This window comes from Pecten maximus, chromosome 14, assembly GCF_902652985.1.
Source record: "Pecten maximus chromosome 14, xPecMax1.1, whole genome shotgun sequence".
In the NCBI taxonomy this organism is placed as follows: domain Eukaryota; kingdom Metazoa; phylum Mollusca; class Bivalvia; order Pectinida; family Pectinidae; genus Pecten; species Pecten maximus.
The window spans coordinates 29,557,888-29,580,969 of NC_047028.1; the positions used below are offsets into that span (position 1 = coordinate 29,557,888).

The 23,082-nt window shown below is 35.1% G+C and overlaps 1 protein-coding gene across 1 annotated transcript; it reads right to left on the reverse strand.

The window, feature by feature from the left end:
- Positions 1-3,334: 3,334 nt before the first annotated feature.
- On the reverse strand, positions 3,335-13,878 carry LOC117342434 (protein mono-ADP-ribosyltransferase PARP12-like). Its single transcript, XM_033904593.1, has 4 exons — positions 13,805-13,878; positions 7,135-8,217; positions 6,263-6,443; positions 3,335-5,641 (listed from the first exon to the last, which is right to left on the reverse strand). Exons 1-4 carry the CDS (start codon positions 13,818-13,820, stop codon positions 5,542-5,544), a joined length of 1,380 nt encoding a protein of 459 aa, XP_033760484.1. The 5' UTR covers positions 13,821-13,878; the 3' UTR covers positions 3,335-5,541.
- Between the last annotated feature and the right edge of the window lie 9,204 nt (positions 13,879-23,082).

Here is a 23,082-nt window from a genome sequence, read left to right on the forward strand (position 1 = left end):
TACTTAGGGATGTGTTTTACAAACTTTATATAGGGACTTTGGTCGGTAACTAGGTACAGTTATATTTTCACAATAGCCGTACGAAACAATAAAGCTCAGCTGCTTTAAAGCGATTTTAATTGGTATTTCATAGGGAAAAAGGTATATGTTATGTTAAAAAGGGATAGTATTATTGCTTTTGTTCTTGTTGTTTGTGTGAGTGTGTGTGTTATAATCATTCAAGTTTTGGAACTTGAAAGGAGAAACCTTACAAGTAGTCATGCGACTGCGAAGGAAACTCGATTCCGCATCTGCCTATATATCTGTAGTTGTAACTTTGCTAATAAAAGTGAAATTCTGCTATTCCCTATTCGAGGAATCATTCACAGACAAAAATAGATACAAATCACGATACCTAAAAGCGGGAAATTCAATTCACCTCATACATATAACAGAGCAGTCAAACAACCTCCCTCCTCATCCTATATCTTCGTTTAGGTCACAATTTGTTGCTCAAATAGCTTGTTATTCACAATATACCAAGATTCTTGATCCGCATAGTTTAATTATTGCATGATGCTCAGTTTCTCACAATATCCAGATGTCGATCAGGTTATGTTTCAGTCTTGGTCACGCCTAATTAGTGATTACTAATTATGTAATCGTTGGTTCAGAGTTGCCATGCTAGTGAGGAATCTTAATGTTGGTCTTACATGAACCAGGGTTATCAACCATGCAGAGAGGATCCAATTTACACCAAACGTTCATGCATAATTAGCACTGAGCAAAATATTTACATTATACCTGCTTTATGATAAGTCGGAAAACAACAAAGTAGAAATCAATGGAACCACATTTTCTGTGCAAATATAAAAGAAAAAGAAAAAAAAAGAAAAAAAGGAATAAAAACTGTGCAAGAAATAGAAACAGAATAAACAGAATAAACATACTGGTAGTGCCAGCGGTATATACATAAATAGATCCATAGGTACTTAAAAAGGGATTAGCAAAGGTAATGAATTGATGCGAATTTATGGGCAGTAAAATGTGGTTCATAAGCTAAACAATCCATAATGGTTTAATCACTGTCCTGTTTGCAACATGTGTATAGTCAAACCAGAATGACCTGTCGCGTTGACCTTTTCGTGGAATGAATTGTATTCAGAGTGGATAGTTTCATTGGTGCACAGGTGTGTTAACAAAACATATTTATTAGGAATACTAATGTGTCCAGCAGGGTGCTGTTTTGGACCATTCGTTTATGTTACAATTTTGTATTGACAACACAGGGATTGTATCATTTATTTTTTATGCATGGTTTACAGATAGTCAAGTAACTATGTGATCAATTGTTCACATGTTAACAATTCGTTAAAACTAGACTAGTATAAATACAATGGTGCAGTTAATAAACAACTAACAGATATACATGTATATATACAAAGCACATATTTCCCCTTAATGTTTATAGACTCGTCTGTAATCAATATTCAAATAAAAGTTCAACACGATAGGTCATTTTGGTCGGACTATATATGTACACATGTACTTCTACATGGACAACAATCGACATAAGCTTACAATTCTTACAAATTGATGAATGCAGGACCAAACATAACTTCTTCATTAACGATAGTAAGATAGTAAGTTGAACACACAAGATATTAACTTATACGTACAAGACAGTAAGTTGTACATATAAGATAATAAGTTGTACATACAAGATAGTAAGTTGTACATTCAAGATAGTAAGTTGTACATACAAGATACTAAGTTGTACATACAAGATAGTAAGTTGTTCATACAAGATACTAAGTTGTACTTTCAAGATAGTAAGTTGTACATACAAGATAGTAAGTTGTATGTACAAGATAGTACGTTTTACGTAAAATATACTAAGTTGTACGTACAAGATAGTAAGATACAAGATAGTAAGTTATCCATACAAGATAGTAAGTCGTACATACAAGATACTAGGTTGTACGTACAAGATACTAAGTTGTACGTACAAGATATTAGGTTTTACGTAAAAAATACTAAGTTGTACGTACAAGATAGTAAGTTGTACATACAAGATACTAGGTTGTACGTACAAGATAGCAAATTGTACTTACAAGATACTAAGTTGTACGTACAAGATAGTAAGTTGTACATACAAGATACTAAAATGTACGTAAAAGATAGTAAGTTGTACATACAAGATACTAGGTTGTACGTACAAAATACTAAGTTGTATTAACGAGATACGAAGTTGTACAAGATACTAGTTGTACCTACAAAATCAATATTTTTTGCAGTGGCTCTTATACGCCTCCGTAGTCAACAACATCGAAAGAACAAAAGCTTACTTTTCCCACTATCTTTACCAAAAATTCAATTCTTTTCCTGTATTTTTACATCGATGTTTACGTTAAGACATTTTGTCTTCGGCCTAGTATGTATACCTCGGGTTTGAAAGACGATTTATATGATCAGGTTAGAATTGGACCTTTTAGCTTTGCTTATACCTAGCCTTTATTTCGATTATTTATCGTCATATTTAAACATAATGGTTCATCTTTATCAAAGTGATATGAATTGTTGTGCTTTTCTTCTCATAACTGCACTGCGCACGCCAAACCAAAGGAAGGTTAACAGGATCGGGCGGCTTACGGCCAGGAACAGAGTTTAAACATGACGGTTATGCATCTAATTTTTGTTTTAAGCAGATTTAAAAATATAAAATTTCTAACAAAATAAAAAAAAATTCGAATAATTTTACCGAGTCGCGCAGGACAAAAAGACGATTTACAAGATCGGGCAGCTTACTGGCAGGATTTTACCTTAAGAATATAAGTTTTGCATTTATTTCCTATTTTAAATGGTCATTTCAAAACATTATGAGTTAATTTTAACAACATTATGTGAAATATTGATGTATTTTATATACTGGCTCGCTCAGGACCAAAATACGATTTACAGATTGTGGCGTCTAATGGACAGGATCGGGCGTTTAAAATGGTTTATTTCGTTTGTAAACTGGCTAATTTAAAACATGATATCAATATAAATGATAAAAGATATTGAAATATTTATTTATATATATTAGAATCAGGGTAGAAAAGGAGCCTATAAATGGACATATTTATAACATGACTTTAACAAAATGATATATATTGAGACCTACTTTAAGTAAACCAATCTGTAAAATAAAAATGCACAGTTAACCAGTTCACTTTACTTGCATTTGAATGACATTTAGCTGAAGTATTGAGTGATGAAGTTACAAGATCAGTTTAATGTTGTTGAATTGGTCTTAATCTGCATGATACTAAAATCGTCATTAACACATTGTTCCTCACATAACAATTGCATATTTTCCATTTCGAATAGTTTATTGTGTAAGCTTTAGGTTCATTAGATATTAAATACAATAGCAATACATATGAACATGTTACACAGAGCATGTACAGGTGAGTGAAGATTGTATAAATCACACACTTTCGTAAAGACAAATGTGAAATTAATCAAGACTAAGAGCGCTTCTTAAACGCAAATTGAACCTTTACATTAACACAAAGCTATTGAACAACTGTGAATACACCGAAATGACGAAAATAATCTGGGTCCAGGAATCTACACAAATAATAATTAAATTAACTCCATAACATTATAATCCAAACATCATCAACTATAATCTCTATTCACAACATGTTGTCAATATGAAATTATCTTTTTCTATCATTTCAAAACATATCACATAAAATAACATGAAAGGCCATCTGTTACGATACTACATCGGTGTTGTTAGAACCGCATTATCCAGGTCTCGGGATCCTGATTTTATAACAACGAAAATAAATTAAAAAAATAATAATAAAACGAGCAAAATAGTACATACATAATTAATAAGTTCATATAACTATGATAAACAGGGTCAGTAGTTTCAAATCTAATAAAAATACACACCAGACAATGATAACAAATTAAATTGATAAACATCCTTACATGAGACACGCAACATTTATATGATGTATCTAGTTTTCATTGACTGTAAATGGACCTATATTTGGTTATCTTGAAGTAAACTTTACTAAAAGTTTGTCTCGGTAAACTCAAGTTATGATATTTCTACAAAACCAAAATGTTGGCCGAGTTGGAATTAACCTAATTTTTCTAATGTGCGAAATTTTAATTTACAATGTACGAGTACGTTGCGATTTTATATATCATTTTTACATGTTAGTTATAAACAGGTACATCATTATTTATAGTGAAGTCAATAGTATCTGTACTCATGCGGTATAGATCTAGATTTAAGATTTTCATTGTTCATCCAATCATGATCAGACCCAAATGATTTACAAGATGGCACATAAAAAGCAATTTTACAAATTGCCGAACGAAACAAATCATATATACTCCTTATAATTTGTTCAAGTCTCTCGACGGACTTAAAACATTTGAGAGCACAAGAACAATGCGCAGCTAAACTTAACCTTTCACCTTTGGCAGATTAGGGTATGTACAATAAGAGTTTTGAATATATACATCTTTAATTGGAGATACTATTTCATAATTACAAACAAATAATGATACTAGTCACCATTATCATGTAAGATTGAACTTTAAATTTTAGTTTAAAGATTCATTGACTGTTTACATTATTGTGGTAGTGACCTAATTTCGCCGAAGTAGGTCAATATGTCAGTATTTTGTATCGTCCCATACTATTTAATGGAAGTTCGGACTTAATTTGATGGAACACATTTTGTATATTTTATTCCAGGTGTAAGACAAACTCTTATAATTAAAGAGGTCAACAAATCGATCCTTCTGTTGAAGTTTTCTTCCTTCGATCAGGTTTATAATGCAAGTAACATATATGATATTACCCTAATGTAAACGATCTGGTGTAATGCATATTTCAGATTTTATTATGACTGAAATGTCAAATGTTCATGATGTAAAAACAGTTTTATCAATTTGTATGTCTGTTGGTTCTTCCGATTGATAATTCATGAATATAAAGTCTAAAGAACAGTCACAAATTCGTTCTTCATTTTCATTATCTACCTGTCGGGTAAAGGACAGAATACCCCGACGATTTTCTTCTTTATGCCTTAGTAGAAGCCAATGTCTGATAGAAATGGATACATACTGAGGAAATCAAAGCGACGAATGGAAGACGAGAGAGAAAGAAAAGAATTTTAACAAGTTGAGCAGAAATGTGGTATCTTTCTATGAGCGAAACAATACATATAGCCATTATGGAATCTCTCTTCAAGGTTCAAAGTAGAAAGCTTTAGATGACAATTTTCTCTCTGTTTGATAAACAAAAGTTAGCCATTTCTATAGACACATCCAGGTAAAGAAATAGTGAGATGGCGTTGTTTACATCTTTCAATCTCACCAAATCGGAACTATTTCTATAGTTATCACCCCTTTCCAGCAAATTGATATTTTGTTTAGCGTTTGTGTTCGGTAATCTATATAGCTAGATCATAGTTTATTAAAGAACGCATTTGGTGAAAACTGACCAAAACCTCAGTTTTCATCACCATGACAACAACTGACTGAGCTTCACAACCAAGGTACCGTCTGATAGGGAAGGCGCATAAGTTCCACGCCCCACTGGCTACCCTCTAACCTTGCCGTCATTTGGGCAAAGTTAACATGGACCCTGAAAAGACAAAAATAGAACTGTAGCGATAAAATAGAAATGGACAATGCAAGAAAAAGGTTAAGATTTCAATAGAACAAATCAATGCAAAAGAAAGTCATTTAGCACGAGACACGTTATAATTGTATTTCTGATATGGATATAGGGGCTAGTAGCCTGCGTCCATAATTATTCCAATTAAATCCTATTAAATAGTTTGGGTTTAGTTAGCCTGATAGGGTTTACCTTGTATTAATACGATAAATATTGATATGATTGGGAAACTGACGAACGTTTGTATAGTGTCACCACACTGAAATGTCACACCTGGATACGGGAGAATCAATCCGTATATCCAGATTAAAAGCTGACAGTCAAGAAGAGAATACCGAAATCCAATTTTGCGACTTTGTAGCCAGAGGACAGAACCAATATGATATCATACAATGAGTGAACGCTTCATGGAATTGCCAAACACGGGAGACATTAAGAAAATGTTTTTAAGACAGAAAGTATTTGATGTTAATCCACACATTAGCAGCCTGTTAAGAAGCATAGGTACAAGTCCTACATTCAGGACGGACAATAGACGTGTCCAAATAAACGAGTTAGAAGACGAAGATATGAATTACATATACTTACGACTGTCCACTGATGGTCGTGGTACGTTGTACTACAGCTAAGTATTCCCGGTACATCTGCTCCAGTTGTCTACATTCGGAATCCCTCAGATTATGACCATGCTCTTCCTGTCCGCGCATGATCCATCGTGGACATGGGGTACCGTCTTCTGGAGTATTCTCGCTACAGTTGCCTTTGTTTACTGTCAAAGAAAGACAATTAGGTTGGTTAAGTGAGTTTACGTTCAGATCGGCTTTACGAATGATGTAACAAGTCTAACTATTTTTTCATTTGAGTGAATCATGTTCAGTTCAGTTGAAAAACAAATGTGACGGCTCTTTATGAAAGTGATAAAACGCATGACTTGAAATCACATGATCGTTTTAGTCACATGGCCATACCTTTCGGAAATATTGTCGAAAACCTATCTAATGGCAACAAACTAGAGTATATTATATATCATTAATTTTCTATCGCAAATTTATATTATATATATATATATATATATATAACGAGTGTTAAGTTTTTAATAAGACAATATCTCATATAATATGACTTATAAAATATGATTAAAATGTATTTTACTTATTGAAAAATTGATTACTATAGCAACATCTGTCTACATTGAACACAACCGAAATGAAATTTACGGGAAAAATCGTACACTTAAAATATACCGTGTTTATCTCATTTGCATGCAACGGTATTGTATTTATGGTGTTGTAATTTATGTTTCTGTGTGTTGAATGTTCAAGTTGAATAAACTATTGAAATATTGAACTACACGTGGCCATTTTCTTTACATAGAAATCTTGATTAATTGACTTGAGACTAAGCTAACTTCTTTTTTTTTTGTTCGAGAACAATATTATTTTAAATTAACCAAAGCTTACCGTTAGGATCGGTGTATGCTCTTTTCAGAAACTCCTTAATTCTTTTGTCCGATATGTCCTTCAATCCGTACAATTTCAAAACGGATTGTGTGTGGGTATCCGATAAATTGTGAGGCCTTTTACAACGAGAAGAAAACTCACACCTATCCAGGATGTAGTATCTACACACGTGCAAAAAGGTGCACGCCTGATTCTTGCTGCAGCCTCTAGCGTTGTAAAATGTGCAGACTTCTGGAACAGTGAGACCGCGTCGATTTTGTAAACTGAGGAGTTGACCACATACTTCTTCGCGAGTCAGTCTGTCTAAAAAATGATGGCGTAAAACATCGTCATTGTGCCCAAGTTCTTCTCCGTGGCCAAATTTGCATCCCAGCGTCGTACATTTGCTCATGATATGAAATTTACACAAGTGCAAATCTGAACATGGACTGATGCACGAGCCAGGTTTCGTACCATTTATTTTGCAAATCTGAAGGTTGAAATTATAGGTGACAGTCGTATCGAGTTCCTCTGTTTCGCCATCCTGCCATACATTTCCACCGAGGTGCGTCACAGCAAACATCTCCCTGTTATCCTTCAGTAACCCCTCCAACGTACCATCGTTAGACAATTTCTCAACCTCTTTAAAAAGTCTATCAGAAAAAACGGAATCTTTCAGCTGGTCTATACTCGCTGTACCTCCTAATCTGATCAGCCGTTTCACTACTTCACTGACTAGATCCCGGCAAGACAGATTTTCGATGGCTATTATTGGCTCTTTTTGGGCGCTTAGTGACTCCGCTAATATTGCATCGTTTATCGTCTTTCGGTAATGCTGACGTTTTATTTCCTTTTTTGACAAAGGCTTTGGTACTTCTTCCTGATTCGGCAATTGTGGAATCTGTATTGATCTGCCATGGCCATAGTCAAAACTTGTGCATCCGGGCTTTTGTTCACTTGGAGGGCTGTTCCTAGTGTAGGGGCATGCACTACTGGAGGAGTGTCGCCTTTCATTCCCGCGACCTCTCGAGTTCACATACTGCTGGTGGCCTGACCCACGGGCACCATATTTCCCCGCACGGACAAAGTTTATTTGTATTAGATCTGTAACAAACGAAAGGTGTTTGGTAAATTTTTCGCATATATGTGTAGATAATGCTGCTAACATCATGACTAGTTAATATTTAGAGAGATGAGGTTTAGTGTACGTATACAGAAGACGCATACCCTTACGGAACCCCTTGGGACTTTCTCAAAGATCTTCATGAAAATTAATGATTTTGCCATTGATTTATCGATTCAAGTTGGAATTCAGATTTAGTTTGAATGACGATATTTTCAGTTTAATTTAGCATGTTTCTTTGTAACGAAGGAATATTGCAGGAATATTCAGACAAATTCTTTACCTTCTTCATCAGATTTGTTTTATTTTCTCTCCTGCAATCATGTATTTACCAATCTAAGTAAATTTTGTGTTCAACATAATTTTACGAACGTACCACAGGGGTTTATAGCCAGACTAAAAAAATCATGTTAAGAGTGTTGATTTGTCCGGTCCAAGGGAAGGCATTCACTCAGTTATACAATATTTGATCTCCTTTTTACAATAATGCTCCATACCAAATTTTATCATAAATTCATTCAGGCAAGCAGGACTAGCAATTAAAAGGGTTAAGCTCTATTTCCCCTATTGGGTCCTTCCTGTATGGCCCAAAGGGAGCCACACCCTCGTTGTATACACATTGAATCACTTTGCCCAATCATACTCTTGAACAAATTTTATCAAAGTGATTTAACAGAAATGTTGAAGGACAAGATGATGTGCGGAGCGATAAGTGCACCGGACCTTTGGGCCAGTCGAGCTGACAAACAACTTTAACTGTAATAATTTGATGACCCTGCTTAACGTTAAATATGTTTAAACATTCAATGCTCTCTGTAAAATTTCCATATGAAATGTTCTCAGTTACCTCGAAAAACTTGGATATCTGAAAGTTTATTCATGTCCACTGACAAATAAGGGGTGTGATTGTACACCCAACATTAGCATTGCTTAGTGTGGCTAAATGCTAGGCTGGCCTGCACATTGTTGAGTGGATATGAGTCTATTGCACTCCTCATCTTGGGGAGAAGAAAGACCCCAGGCCTATTTTACATCATGATTGTATTTATCTTTTAGAGCCTCTTGCTTATTGAGAAGTACTTAATTGAACATTTTAAACTATCTGACCCATGTAACCTTGAATGAAGGTCAAGGCCATTCATTTGAAAAAAACTTGTTTGCCCTTCACCCTAGCATGCTACAGGCCTAATATCAAGTCCTTAGGACTCTTGGTTATTGAGAAGAAGTTGTCTGAAGAATTAAGCCTATTCAACCCATGTGACCTTGAATTAAGATCAAGGTCATTCATCTGAACAAATTTGATAGCCCTTCACCCTAGCATGCTACAGGCCCTATATCAAGTCCCTGAGCCTCTTGGCTATTAAGAAGAAGTTGTTTGAAGAGCATAGCCTATTTGACCCATGTGACACTGAATGAAGGTGAAGGTCATTCTTTAGAACAGACTTGGTAGCCTTTCACCCCAGCATGCTACAAGCCCAATATCAAGTCCCTGGAACTCTTGGTTATTGAGAAGAAGTTGTTTGAAGATTTTAGCCTATTTGACCCATGTGATCTTGAATGAAGGTCAAGGTCATTCATTTGAACAAACTCTGCAGCCCTTGCTTATTGAGAAGAAGTTATTTAAATGAAAAAGTTGACGCTAGCAGATGAATAGATGGACAGATAGATGGACGGACAGACGACAGACACCGCACCATGGCATAAGCTCACTTGCCCTTCGGACAGGTGAGCTAAAAACTGAAGCTGTTTATAGCAACATAGCTAGATTGAGTTCTCTTTTGGCCATGCCCCACAACCTTTCGGGGGGTCAGACCCACAATTTGTAGCTTGTCGAATCCCCATCACCTTAAAGATTTCCACTAGTCTTTTATGAGTGATATTCATTGCTTAGTTCCAGAGGAGAAGTCGTTTATAGCAATATAGCCAAACTGCTACCTTTTGGCCTGCCCCTTAGCCCCCTTATGGGATAGGGTCATTCCCAACATTTGTAGTTTTTTGAATTTCCATCACCTAGGGATGATATCAGTCAAACAATATCCATCATTTATAACAATATAGCCAAATTGCGACTTCTTGGCCCTGCCAGTCAGTCTCATCATTTAAAGTTTTTTGAATCCCCATCACTTACATATATATGCTTCCAGTCAAATTATGTAAAATTTCCAATCGAATGAACAATATATAAATATCAACCATTCAGAAGCCTCTGTACGATTGGTATGGCAACAAAACTCCTGCAGTTGAATTCACAGTCCTCTAATACCCTTATATACCAATTTTTGTGTACCTACATTTCATCAAAATCAGAGACAATATTGAAATTTCGACCAATCAGAAGTCGATTCTATGGTGGCCATTTTATTTCAATTTCAATTTATTATTCGTAGTTTAAGTACATCTTGTAACCATCCTCCTTCTAACTTGCATCAGTATCCATTAAATGGTTAAAGAGTAAAAGCAAATTAGATTTTCAAAACTTTTAGCCAATCAAAGGCCATGGTAGCCACCATGGTTGATGATCGAAAAATAAAGGGTTGCATGCACATCCCCTTGTCATGATGAACACTTGCAATTGGCAATGTTTCATTTAGATTCATCAAATAGTATAAGAGAAATGCATAAGACAATATTCGTCCAGAATAAGAAAAAGAAAGGGTGTAGTGTTATAACTAGGAATCTTCACAAAAGTTGTTCTTCTAATTTCTTTACTTCTTATACAAGTTCTGGCCTTGTCTCCTTATCCCAAATCTTACTCTCGGAAAGCTTTCATCCTTTTCATGTTAAACTCACACGGGACTCATTCCTATCTTACTAATGAACTATAATGTCACACATATCCTTACACACATCATAATAACCAGCTTTCTGTACTCTATTACCTTAAACTTCTAAAATAATAATAACCTTTACCATATTAAAGTTATCCAACTTCAAGTATCAAAAACATGTCATATGTATGTTATAAAAGCCACTACAATGATTGCTATTCATTTATCTTCTATAATATTTTAGATCTAACTGTATCATATAAACTACACTAAAATATCCTAACTAAGGATACATCATTATAAACTTACTATAACTAATTTAATGAAGCATTTAATATTGTATAAAAACACATCTGTTCTCTGTCTGGTCACTTTCCTCTCACAGACACTGACCACTACACATCTCCTTATCTCTGACCTCACTTGCTCTCTACATCACTTGCTCTCTATCCCTGCCCTATTGGCTAACTCATTAATGAAATGTTAAAATCCTCTACTACAGTAGTAACAATAAGTCCCCAAACTTAGTTTGTGTGACATAATTAGGAGGAAAAAGTCTTTTATCCAATTGTTGACAAAATGATCAACTCACTTGGTCAGGACTAGGTGAGCTAATTGTAACCCTGGTAAATATATAGCTACATGTAGCCGCAATATACCGAGTAGCTAGAGAGATATTCTTTTAGCTCGAATGGTTAAGCGTAAGACTTGTAAATCAGAGGTCCCAGGTTCGATCCCTAGCGGAGTCAGTGATTTAAATTTAATTAACCATACACTCTGTTACATTGGCACTCATGTAGGGACTCGGGGGGAAAATACTTAAGTGTTACTTGAGAAAGCATTGCTGTTACCCCTGGAAAACTTCAGGACAAGTTCTTTCCTGGAGGGGGGAGTATATATATGTAACCCTGGGAAATACTAGCCGCAATATACCACTGGGCTAGATTGATCTTCTCCTTAGCTCGATCAGTTGAGTGCAAGACTAGTACGCCAGAGGTCCCGGGTTCAATCCCTAGTCGAGGCAGTGATTTAAACTTAATTAGTCATGCGCTCTGTTACATATTAAATCAATGTTTTTTTCACACATTTAACCTCTTCTAACATCAAAACTACATGAAGTCAAGGTGAATTTTTTGTTGCCATCACATCATGATTAGCCCTATTCTGTTTTCCTATAGATGTGGTTCAAATGTTGTGATATATTTTGTTTATATTTTCTTTATTTTTCAAAGGTTTTACATAATAAACATAAATGACATTGTAATAACATTCACACATATGTACCATATCAATCAGCAGCAGCATCATGTTTAAAAATATTATTTGACAATGCCAGATTTACATGGTCCTAATGTCCATGCAGACTTCTTGTATTGGAAAATCAGCTACCTATTTTCAGTAATCTACAGTACAAGGCTCTTATTAAGACCTAATCACACGTTATTTTTATTTTGTCAAAAATTAATCATTCAATATACATACTTGTTTTTATAATTCTGCTGTACAGCTTCCTTGTCATTATAACAGTCTCCTCATGCTGGCCAGTATATATCAGATGTCAGGCCAAACATCAAGAGAGAGAGACTGCTTTAATTTGTGAACCATTTAAAAACTTGTTATCTAACGCTAGCTATATATAAACTGTTTTAAAATTACCCATAGACAACCAAGATCATTAGAAAGTGGGGTCACCTTGAAGTAGCTGGTGACCACCTCACTTAACAACATATAGGAGACATGTCACATACGCTATCTATTGTAACTGAAGTAAGTGTACATGTGTATCCTAGCAACAGAGCCATTATATATACAACAGCAATAGATAGGGTGGTTGGATCGAGGCATAACTAGGTGCCCAGGGATCAATTCCCCAATTGTATGTGAAATAGTTTGGAGTTATCCGCCCAACCAACCAGATTTTTTCCAGGTTTTCTCATAGTATTCTGATTTTACTCGGCTGAGATTTTAGCCAAGATCTACTCGGATAGTTCGATATTTTCTGAATCATAATTTCGAATAATTCAAACAGGTTCGTCAATATTTATTTAATTTTGTTCGAACTAACCGGAGGTTTACAGTAATTGTATAAGAAAGTTTATAAAAGAACAATGAAATACCAATTTATCACATGACCTTTACCCAAGTATCCCATTCTTCATTGACTCCTAAAAACCTTTTTCATCATTATCTATTAAATGAGATATAATTTTCGTAATACTCATAATTCGCAATCTCTTGATGGATAACAACTAATAACACTGTATCCTATATCTTACTTTTTTGTATTTGTACAATTTTATTACATAATTTCTTAACGAGATTTTACAACTGTATTCATACTCGCTTAACAATTTCTTCTTATAAATAGTAAACTAGTGTAAACATATAGTAATATACCAGCTTATGACGCTTTATGACATTATCTACCTGGGTTGAAGTATTTATTGGGTTAGATTGGGTTAATTAGTGTTGGGGGGGGGGGGGGGGGGGGGTACACTGACATCTGGCTGACATTGACAAATGTATATAAGTTTGTAAAACAGATCTGAAGCTTGAAATATTGAAAACGCTAAAACTTCCTGGTAAAAATTCCAAGGGGATGGCAAGCACCCTGGAGCATAATTTCGGGTTTGGACTGGTTTCGAGGAAGTTGAGGAAATTGACTGATTGAGATACATGAATAGGGCTGCCTTCCTCAACTGTTTCTACTGTCGAAATTACTTAAAATTATGTAACCATCAATGGATATCACATGATTGTATATATAAGTTTAAAATGGTACACTTAATTGTATACGTACTTTGCGGATTTTGCATATTTGCATGTTTTTCTCGAAAACTTCAGTCGAGCCGAGTGTTTCCGGAAGTCTTCGACAACTGTATAATCTCCGGAAGCAGCAATGACGAGTCCGGCAATTTAACTGTTTCAAAATGAATACTGTTAGAGTATCATACATTTATATCGATTTGATGAAATTGACAGACTGAAATTTTTTATTTTTTTTTTACGTATTTAAACAATCAAATTTTGAGTTGCATCAACATGTCGTTTAAACTGGAAAATGTACCAACCTCGATATTCAAACATCACACGGAACATTGTAGTTGCCTCCCTTTAATCGGTCTACATTATATTTCACCATATATACCATTTCGTCCTCTGTTTTCATTGAAATGGTTATTTCAAAAGTCAAATGACGGATCAAGTCAAGTAAAACTTTATTTGAAGTCGGTACATAAAACATGGCAACACAATTCAGCCGTTCAGGCATTTAATACAACCGACTATATAACAAATAAAATAATGGTAATAAAAAGAGATTTGTTAAGCGATGTTAGAGTAATAGAGTTATCAAAATTAAGCCGCTAACGTATACATAGATCGGGACGTACACTGTACTGTATATGTAAGAAGCATTAATTAATGTATTAATCTGAGAATTGTTTTATTATTTTTTTTATAGTCATGCTAAGTCAACATTTATGAAATTCAATTTGGAAGGCAATTACAGGTAACATACAGACCACGTGACGAACTGCCGTCGCTCACTACATTCACGTGCACTGGGATCGAGTCTGCACGAAGGTGTGGTTGATAAGATTTAAGTATGGATGCGCGGCCCCACCAGAAAGAGGAATTTCGTTATTTTTAATGTGTCAGTAAATCTCGAAAGATTACGTAAAAAAAACTTAACATGACCATTTTATAATGTATTCAGAGAAAAGCAATTCCGTACGACGTGAGGCTAGACATGCACATAAACAAATTAGTCGTGCAATGTTTCTTCTCCTATGTCTAAATAATGTTCCGATAATTCGGAAAAACATTCAACAGGTGAATGATATGTTCAACATAAATACGATGCCTTCTAATCATCCTATTAAACCGTCTAAGTTTGTTTTGATTATCAACAGGTCTCCTGTGAATCTGTGCGGCTATACCTGGGGTTATAATCGGATATCTCGAAGGATATTATACCATCTCCTAAAAGGTAGCAATTTCTTGGAAAGTCAAATGGCATTCCGTCGCCAATCGAAGTCATCAAACCGAAGGTCTGCGCATCGTTGTTATTTCCTAAAAAACCAGAAGCGTCATGACGAATACGTAACTGATTATCTATGATAACTTGCGTATGAATACAGTGATAGCCGATGCCCACTATAATGTAATTGTTGGTTATCGTGTGGAATATTTATTTCATGGGAAGTGCCATCAATACATCCAACTGCTCCCCGAATATGTCGCCATCTTCATTGGAGTCGTTGCCACTGTTGTGTCGATGGCCACATGACGAAGGTGGCCAACATGTCGTACAAACTCGGACAAACACGACACACAATTCTGTAAACTGTTTGAACGCTAACTCAAAATAAAATTGTCAAAATGTTATACGATGGATATGCTCTCAGCCAAATTAAAGTCGTAAGCACATTATTCCGTCGGGTAACAGTACGAGGCTCCGTATTACGAGTTGGGCATCTGAGCTGGTGAACAAGTTCTGTATAATTGTAAAAAGGTTTCCGGTATTTCGCCAGTTGCGTTATAAAACTGAAGTCTATTTTGACTTAAACTATTCCATAAATCGTTTCCAGTGAAGGTACCGGACTCATCATCCATAAATAACATCCTTCTCGTATCAAGAGTACTTGGCGGGTCCAATATCGCCATCAACCTAGGAAAATTATCCTCCAGTTTATCGAAGTGGTTGTCAAACAACGTCAAGAGTAGTGGTATTATTTCGGAAGAAGTATGATTTTGAATTGGACAAATGTCGTATAAAATCAGCAATATGTGTATCTGAAAAATGATGTCACATTATTTAATTTTTGAGGTATATCTTTTATTATTAGACCTCTTGCTTAAAGATCTTGTTTGAGAGAGAATGTGAGAATTTTGGATGCATTCGCGAAGATTTGAATGTCACCTGCCTCAAAATAAAATCAATGTTACATTTATGAGGGGCGATATTTCCACCTCTCAGATAACATTGATTACCTTGTCCCCACCCCATCCGCCACCCCCATCCCCCACCCCAACTCCTACCACATCAAGTTAAAACATTTATAAAAGTAACGAAACAATTTTTGAAGTACTGAAATATCTTGGTACCGAAACGACTTGTCGATCAGACCTGCGGTAGAATGTTTTATCAGTTATGGATTTTGTCTCCAGTGGCTTCCGTATTAAAAGCGACGGGGCTGTTTACAGCAATCAGTTAACGATGGCGTCAGAGAAAGGTAAATACAGTGGAACTTCGTTAACTCGAACTCAGAAAACTAGAATATCCCGCTTAACTCGAAGTACTTCGTCAGTCCCGGCCGAATTCTCTTTTTATCTTAGTAAAGAAAACTCGGAAAACTCGAACTCGGAAAATTAATAAGATTTCTCTTTTTATTTGTCCGTTTAAAAATTTGCATTCTACAGTAATTGCATTAAAACGCACAGTGTATATTACCTACCCTATCCATATCTAATATGTAAGTGTTTAGCTATTGTCCTCAAAATTCTTTTTCAATCAACAAATGCATGTATCTTCGTCGCCTTCACACGCACGTGTACTTGGACTTGGTTACTCGTGTAAGATACATTGAAGAGAAAGTTAATCCGCTGCATGTGTACTTTTCCTATGGTGATAATAACTTCATACTTCCAGGAACGCGGAAATAACACATCAAACTTACATTAACAATTCCTTAATCTTTTTCAAAGATATTTACTATACATTGTATTTGTTCTAAATATGTATTAGCAAATGTATCTACATTGTCCCTTTTGTATAATCGTAAAAGAGATGTGATCTTTTATCGTCCTTCCAAACAAAATCCTAACGTCTCCCTTGACACTGCCTCACTTTAATCCTTTAGTTGAGCGTTCGCCCCTTTTGAGGAAGGCTTTGATTTCTGTCCCCTGGCCGAAACATTGCAGTCAGTGATATAATTTGTTTGCGTGAAGTTCTACGCCGGCGTGTCCAAGACTGATATTGCAGTATGATGGCACTTTAAAATTTATTCATCAGTAGCCCCCTCTTTCGTTGGTACATACCGTAAGATAGTACCACATAAAACCAAACACCCAGACAATGCTGTTTTTTCTGGAGTTTAAACAAAACTTTTTCTGAATTGGTAGATGATCGAAAGGTGTTGTTTTCTTTGAATAGTCTTCAGCTTTCTGCTGTACAAAGTAATATAAATCTTTACCGCCAGTATACTGAAACAAGGTGAATATTGGACTAGTTTTAGGCGCATTCGATAATTTCATGATGGTAACCGTATATTAGGTTTTATGTCCGGGCTAACGAATGCATAGCGCAACAACTTTCCGTTCTCTTTGTAATGAATTATGTATTGATAAACGGGAGGTCGCCTAAATTCTCAGTCATGTCCACATCATCGTTATCACTGCTCTGTCTTTATCGTACTGATAAAAAAGTTTTGTTATTTTGTATGACATAACCATAAGGGTTTAATGTCATTACCTATTGTAACTTTTGAATGTTTTAAAGTGTTAACCGGACGGACGGACGGACGGACGGACGGACGGACCTGTGGGATGTAATTCTTTGTCTGTGAACTTGTGGGGTGCAACCTACAAGTAAATGATATTTTCAAATTCTAATATACTTTAAAACCAATTGTGCAGAGAGTTTAAATGATGAATTTTGGGTAGGAAACCAAATGACAATATATTTTCTATAATATATATATATATATTAAACAATATATTTCGTCTCCTATAGGTGGCGGAATAAATCGTTAATGCACCCCACAAGGATGTTGAGAGAGTACGGATTAACAGACAGACAGTATTTATCGACTAAGTCGTGCATGGACAAAAACAACATTGACAACTGAATTCACACGAAGACGATGACTTTATTAAGTAAACGCTGTCCAGATTACGGACATCTTAGAGAAATCAGATACGGAAGCTGTATAAGACTGCCAGTGAAACACTACGGACAAGACTGGAATTTCTAATTCAAACGTTCCTGCTTGTCATTAACAAAATAACTTTTTCCTTTTTCCTGTGGTCGTGATTTCCTCGTCTCTCAGCCCGCTGTTCTAGCTACACGAGTAATAGAGAAATATTAAACGAAGAAGTGAATTGAATCTTACAAATTAGATCTTTGAGAGTATCGTCTCCTCCTTCCTACAGACCCGTGTACGTTCGCTGTTCCGTCTTAAACGCAAACGCTACGGAAATGGTACGGAAATGGTACGGTAATGATACGGAAATGCTACGGAAGTGCTACGGTAATGCTACGGTAATGCTACGGAAATGCTACGGTTGACGCTCACAAATAATCGACCGTTTCTGAATAAATTGTCTGGTTCTTATAAAAAGTGGATCCTAGACGAAGCGAACACGTAGAAGCGACAGTGAAATGGTGTCTGATGGAGTGAATGTTGTATCGGGAAGTGGAAGAACGTTTTATCAAACTGTACTACTATAGAAAACCTCAGTATGAGAAAATTTGTACAATTTTTAGAAACCAGAAATACTAAGGTAATATAAGGATCTTTCAAATTGAGGAAAATTTATTATTCTCGGCAACAAAAAACGATAGCATTTAATTTTAAAATAAAATCACTCTCTACACTAGCGCTGCGGTCACGTATGTGTTGTCTCTGTGTATCCGAACTTTATTGTTTTGTTTTCATGTATTTATCTATATTTTCACTGCATTTATTCACTGCATTTGTACCGATAAACCGCAAGTTTTAAGTAATAAACTAATTGAATTGAAAAACTTACATCAAAGTGTTAATTTAGGTACAGGTAAACAGATAAAGAATTCTGAACACAGATTGACCAGGCTATGAATATACCCCCTATAGGGCTAATTGTAAAAAGGAGAAACTGACCAGGTGTGGTTATGACTTACACACCTGAGTCCGGTGACTCCTAATCAAGTGGATATCCATGGCCATCAGGTGAAGTTGATGGTGGTGGGGAGGGGGATTAGTACCCATGGCAACAAGTTAGGGGGGCAATTAAGTCAAGTACATGTACGTGTCTGGCAAGTCTATATATAACAATCACTGGTACATATTACTGGTGTGTAAGCATTGACGATTTGTTTAAAAGTCTGATGTCGGATCAGAGGAAGCTCTGGCTGGGGAGGGATAAAAACTAAAAACAAGACATTAATAATTATATACTTAAGAATACATAATGTACATGTGCAATCAGATACGTGTATATCACACGTCTGCAATGGAGCAGATTCTGTGTGTTTACGTGATAATGGATAACACTCTGAAAATCTTTATTAATGGACTTGTTTTGTGATCTAACCTTCAGTAGAGTGACAATCAGTTACCTTTGCACCCTAGGAGAAGTGAGGAGTGCACGAGATTTAAGGTACTGAAGTAAACGTATAATTAGTGCACAGCAGTTTTTTTTAAACTTATTATCACAAAGGACATAACCCGGTAATACATTGTTTCAATATATATAAACTTCAACAGTGTAGAGTGAAGAATCTACTTTTGAAATTAATTTTGATGCTGTTTGCGATCATTTTAATCATTTACATGCTTCTATTACAACACATCAGTTTGTCTCAGAAGCCTAATAATGGCTGACTTAGGTTACATGTACTTCATGTAAATATTTTGTCAGACAAAATATTAAAATTTTAAATTTTTATTGAATGTTAATTTACTAAAGTTTCTTTTACATTGTTATTCTAAACTTAAAATTGTCTTTTACAGTACATGTCATCTATATGATATTATACATTGTATGTTCTGTCGACAGATCTTGAGACATGTACATGTCTAGACTACATGTACATTACATTGAAGCCAAACATCTAGGAAAGGCCTGTTGCCAATGGCCAATTGGGCGCAATATGCAACCCCACAGCCATGATGACATGCATCCTATCACACCTTACCTGTAAGATGCTGACCAGTCTAGCTCTTTTGCGTCTGGCACACGGTATACCTGGCCAGGTGACCTGTCCCCAATTAACCCCCCGGGGTCCAATTATGGCCCATTCTCACTTAGCCAACGTACCGAAATTTACCTGTATTACCTGACCAACATGTCAAATTTTATTCCTGAGTGAGTTTAAACTATAGCAGTAGCCTGTTCTTACTTTCATGAAAGATAATATGAAAATGTCAAGTTGAATATGACTTATAAAATAATGATTCAAATGAATTTATGTAGGCTACTTATCATAACAAATCTTAGATATCCACGGTAAAAACCGAAATTTATTAAGTCTACATATATCATGAAACCATCACCTCAAGAGTTTAAATTACAAATGTATGCTTTTAATAATAGAAGTATTTACAAGTGTCTTTAATGACTGTTATTTAAATCTGCGTATATGTGTGAGGGTGTGTGTGTTTTTTTTGGTTTTTTTTTAAATAACACTTTTAGAAAAGACACCAAAGGAAATATTTTTGTGCATACCAATAATTATAAAATTCTATCAAACTAGCAGCGGATGTGTTTCTTAATGAAGTAAAGCAATGTTGCCACGAAGAAAAGTTTTTGCTATTCCAACTTTGACGAGGTATTCGGTTAACTCCGCGATAGAGACTTTGATGATGATGTTAGTGTGATGATACAAAAAATATCTGTATAATATCAGTCCTGAAACTACTCGATTAGAATGATTCACCCTCTCTTTTACATTTTTTCAAAACTTTCCTTTTTGCCGATAATGGCAAATTTTGTAAAGCAGCACGTTATATTCAAGACTGTGGTGAACTCCTATCCGATATTGACAGAGTCTACGACTGGTGTAAAACTTTAAAATGTACGTTTAATATAAAGAAATATTAATATATAACGTTTAACAACAAAAGATATACAACTGAGTATCCCGACAGCTTGGGTGAGGAATCTCTAAAGAAAGAAACACATGCTAAAGACTTGGGTGTAACGCTCACTCCGACTCTTAACTTTTTATTACATGTTAGATAAGTGGTTGGTAAGGTCATGCCAATCTACATATTTGGATTTTCAAAATGTTATTCGCTCTCTGTACATTAGTGCAGTCAATTAGATTGCTGCTCTGAAATATGGTCACCATATCAAGCAACACTCGTAAACCAGATTGAAGTTGTATAGTTTTTTTTTTTTAATTTCTGTGTTTTAAATCAAAATTAAACGATAATAGTCTATATTACATGTAAATTTGTACACAATTCAACTTACCTAGTCTGGTATGTAGGCATTGATACATATATTTTTATTCAAATATGTACATAGCCTGCTTGATCGAACTTTTACAGGATAATTTAACTTTTTAGTTACACATCTTTTTTTGACTAGGTCGAGTAGCTTAACCCTGCTTTATCCCTGTAAATGCTGGATTATTGTAAGAAATTGTAATGTTCTTAAAAGAGTCCTAATTAGTTTTAACTACCTTAGTCATGTTCCTGACAGTTTTTTAACGTCTCACTTGAGAGATTTATGTAGGACAAATATTTGTTTTCAAAATTAGGTCTCTTTTTTACTGTTCATAACAAGACTAACTTGATTATCTATATGATTTCTATTTAGGACATCAGTTCTATTTCACATGTGTATGCACTTTATATACCGTATTTGCTCTTACTATGTAATCAATTTACTCTTGTTATACTTTATCAGAGACATATATATATATCACATATCACATGTGATATATACGTCTCTGATTTTATCAATTTGCTATCAATTCTGTGATAAGACCTTTGGGTTTTAAAATTGAAATAAATAATGAATAACTCCATAGATCACGATGACATTCTCATTAAAGTTTTATGAAGCAGTCTATAGCCTTACCTCGATAAAAAATACACTCCGCAAAATTTTCTACCGAACGGTTATGAGACGGTCTGCGAGTGAAAAAGGTAAACGCAAATGCTACGGTAATGCTACGGTGAGTGGACGCAAACGGTACGGAAATGCTACGGAAATGGTACGGTAATGGTACGGTAATGCTACAGAATTGCTACGGAAATGGTACGGAAGTGCTATGGTAACGCTACGGAAATGGTACGGAAGTGCTACGGAAACGCTACGCTTAAATCGGAACTGCGAACGTACACGGGTCTGTAACTTCCATCGACATTTCGATTCCGGTAATAGTACATGAACTGGCTCACCTTCATGAATATTACGATGATAACATTTGAACTCGAAGTTGCGAATCATTGTGACGTCATGCGGTGCCAAAAACGGTTTGAAAGTCCATTCCATTAATCCATTTTTTTATTCGTAGGAAGAGATGAGTTTATTTTCATAGATTCATTTGATAACACGTTATGATACACAGTGATGAACTGCTGAAATGTCTTCTTCAATTAGCGGATTATTTCATATATACTTGTATTTTTCTCTGGACTCTGTGGAAAAACAACTGGCTACAATGACTTATCAGCTTTCAGCTTGATTAAACTGAAATGTTATTAAATCTCTGCAAAGCTGAAAAGAGAATCAAATGAATAAACAAGCACGTCATGGGAATGACCTAATTCTGGGAGGTTTCCTTTTAAATTGGTCGCTTTTCTGCTTAGATAAAAAGGAAGAACAAAAATTTAAGTTGATATGCTGTTTCTTTGGGAGTAATGTGAAAATCTTCTTTTATTTTGCCTACGTTTTTGTTTTATCAGTGTTTCCATAAAAATGAATATCTTGGTATTACTTTGATTATGAGAAGGTTAGTTAGTTTTACGTTCTTAACGGTACATTAGCACTGTATAGGTCAGTAGGGCTAAAAAAAGGCGAGTACAAAGCATGAGCAAAATAAGCAAAAGTCGGAAAGATTTCAAACAAACGAAACATATAAAAATGTAAATATATATTGTAACACTCCCGATTAGTTTAAAATTATTCCATGAGAAGTTTGTTAGCATGAATGATATAAATCTATACATTATATACACTATGTTATGTTTTTAGTTGTCAATTATCTAGTACATAAATGATTGATACAAGAAAGGTGACATTGGTCAATAGTTGAAACTGAAATATATAAATGTTTAATAGTAAATGCAATACAAGTTTTCATTTAATTTTTTTAGAATAACATTTGAACTCGATGTTGCGAATCATTGTGACGTCATG

What these genes read in the sequence shown, in the direction of transcription:
- LOC117342434 (XM_033904593.1), bottom strand. An exon ending in AGCATACACCGATCCTAACG is followed by an intron (nt 6,444 to 7,134) that starts GTAAGCTTTGGT and finishes TTTCTTTGACAG; the next exon opens with TAAACAAAGGCAACTGTAGC. An exon ending in ACGACCATCAGTGGACAGTC is followed by an intron (nt 5,642 to 6,262) that starts GTAAGTATATGT and finishes TTGTCTTTTCAG; the next exon opens with GGTCCATGTTAACTTTGCCC.